This window comes from Mus pahari, unplaced genomic scaffold (assembly GCF_900095145.1).
Source record: "Mus pahari unplaced genomic scaffold, PAHARI_EIJ_v1.1 scaffold_15058_1, whole genome shotgun sequence".
In the NCBI taxonomy this organism is placed as follows: Eukaryota; Metazoa; Chordata; class Mammalia; order Rodentia; family Muridae; genus Mus; species Mus pahari.
In genome coordinates this window covers 3,251-5,727 of record NW_018392950.1, presented here as the reverse complement: position 1 = coordinate 5,727, position 2,477 = coordinate 3,251, and the positions used below count along the sequence as shown (strand labels likewise).

The following is a 2,477-nucleotide window of genomic DNA, read 5'->3' as shown; positions in this document are numbered from 1 at the left end:
TCTTTTCCTATGAGCAAGGTAAGTTCACTCTTATTAAACAGTACAAAGCTTTCTTCTTACAGACTTGGGTTTAATTCCTTTAGCATTAAAAGGGTAGAAACTTTGGCTTTTCTCNATGCAATAATGCCTGGAGTTCACTGTTCACCCAGAATGAGTTAGTTCTTTCTGTATTGATGGTTGGTCTGTTGCTGCAAATGCATNAGTTTGGATGTATGTGTAAGTATGCAATTATGAGGATGCATGTAAGCTGGGCCCAGAATGGATATTTAACAAATTTGTATGCATGAATCTGTATATGAATTTATGTGAGTTTAATCCATAATTGCTTGGGTAAAAGTTTTTTTTTTCCTTGTGGAAGTGTGATTATTTTCTCCTGGTTCAACAGTTTACTGCTCCAAACTTCCCCCTAGCCTGACAAGTAAGAGGAATTTGGATAAAAGGGAAAAGTCTTTAACAATTAATCCATTACCTCTTCCCCTACTCTTAGGCTACAGGTGTTAATCACCTAAGCCAGTGGCTTTTAACACTCAGAAAGAGCTAGAAAGTTTTTAAGACTTTTGGAAGCTGTCAACAAACATTTAACATAGAGAGCTAGAACATCTGGAGAACAACACTCTTTAAAACTGCACATGAGCCTGACTCTGTGTCCCCTTTCAACACAGGATAGCCTTAGAAGCTCCCAGAAAACTCTAATTAATAAACATATTCTTTAAAATTATGAAAACAAAACTTGAATTTTTATTATTACTTGTAATACTATAGAATATATTTATAGAGGCAAAAGGGGGTGAATATATACAGATAAAATTTAATATGAATTGAAAACTTTAGTTCAGTAAAACTGTAACTGACCTTGCAAGTTTACCTAGTGATATCACTTATATTCATATCAATATGTATCTTAATAGATATAAAACTAAATGATTGACTTAATTATTATGATTTGGTGAGTAAAATAGGGCTAAGAGTATTACTTTCCTTCTTCTTATTATTGTAATATTGTCTCTGCAAAAGTGTTAAGAAACATACTGAGAAAGACAGAGTGTGTGTGGATGAATTAGGAGGTAAGTAGTGGATTTTTATTACAAGGATTTTAGTATTTTAATTAATTTCAAGGATCATCAGTTTTTATATGAAAAGGTAGAGAAATAAGACAATGTACATCCATTCAGTCAATTGTTATATAATGTAGTTTATTTTAAGAAAAAACATTCCCCTTTATTAACACTAGAGATTGAAGGAATCATATTCTTGTGTATAATTTAACAGTCAGTAAATAACAGGGCAAAATGATTCTAACCAGTGAATTTTGTACTCAACAGTAACTTCCTTATAACACTCTTTATGGCATCATTTCTCAAACTATAAATAACAGGGTTGAGTGTTGGAGGTAGTACTGTGTAAAAGACAGAAACTAAGAACTCTAAAGCAGTTGGAGAGTCTGAGGTTGGGTTTAGATATGCGCATGAACCTGTAGAAAGAAACAATGAGACAACAAAAAGGCGTGGCAGGCAAGTAGAGAAGACCTTAGACCTGCTTTCAGCAGAGGGCATCCTGAGAACTGTGGAGAATATGTGGACATAGGAGATGACAATCCCAATGAAGCAGGCAAAGGCCACTGCAGTCATGAAGCTTATCGTTCCTATTACTACAAGGTGATCATTAGAGCAGGACTGCTTGAGCACCTGGGGAATATTACACAAGAATTGGTGGATTATTCTGTCCCCACAGAATCTGATAGAGAATGTACTTGCTATGTATATGGTTCCTGAGACACCTCCACTTAGCCACACAGCTGCCACAGCCCAAGTGCACTCTCTGGGACTCATGATGACCTCATAGTGGAGTGGAAGGCAAACAGCTACATAACGATCATATGACATCACTGTGAGAATGGTCAGCTCACCCCAAGCAAAACCTGTGAAGAAAACAATTTGCAGCATGCACTGTCCATATGAAATGTATCCATTTTCTGACAGTGAACTGTCAACATTCAGGGGAACTGTGACAGAGAGGGATGAGAGGTCCAGAATGGAAAGGTGCTTCAGAAAGTAATACATTGGAGACTGGAGCTGTGGGTCCAGTGTTGTGATGGTGATAATGATGAAGTTCCCTGCTGAGCCCAATAGGTATGTCACCAATAAGAGCAAAGCATGCAAGATCTGCAGTTCACGGTTGTCAGAGAATCCCACAAGGAGAAATCCACTCATTGTGGTTATATATTCCACTATCATTTTGAAAATAGAAATTGTGGTAGCAGCTGGAAAATAAAACATTACAATAAATGCAGTAGAAAGAAACTGAGGCATTATTTTTTCATCAATATTTATTTCAATAGTTACGCTTTCTATTTGCTTAGTGATCTACACTTGTTGAGAAACTTAAGTGAGAACACATTTTTCACACCTCCATAGATTTCAAGCTATCCAGTCATAAATCAGTACTTACAGGTGAATGTACATGTGGGCCATCACTGG

The 2,477-nt window shown here is 36.4% G+C and overlaps 1 protein-coding gene across 1 annotated transcript; it reads right to left on the bottom strand.

The window, feature by feature from the left end:
* Positions 1-1,270: 1,270 nt before the first annotated feature.
* Positions 1,271-2,252, bottom strand: LOC110315271 (olfactory receptor 14J1-like). Its single transcript, XM_021189361.1, has one exon. The coding sequence runs from the start codon at positions 2,232-2,234 to the stop codon at positions 1,296-1,298; it is 939 nt and encodes a 312-aa protein (XP_021045020.1). The 5' UTR covers positions 2,235-2,252; the 3' UTR covers positions 1,271-1,295.
* Positions 2,253-2,477: the final 225 nt, after the last annotated feature.

Coding starts and splice junctions, on each gene's coding strand:
- LOC110315271 (XM_021189361.1), bottom strand. CDS start 2,234: ATGATAGTGGAATATATAACCACAATGAGTGGATTTCTCCTTGTGGGA.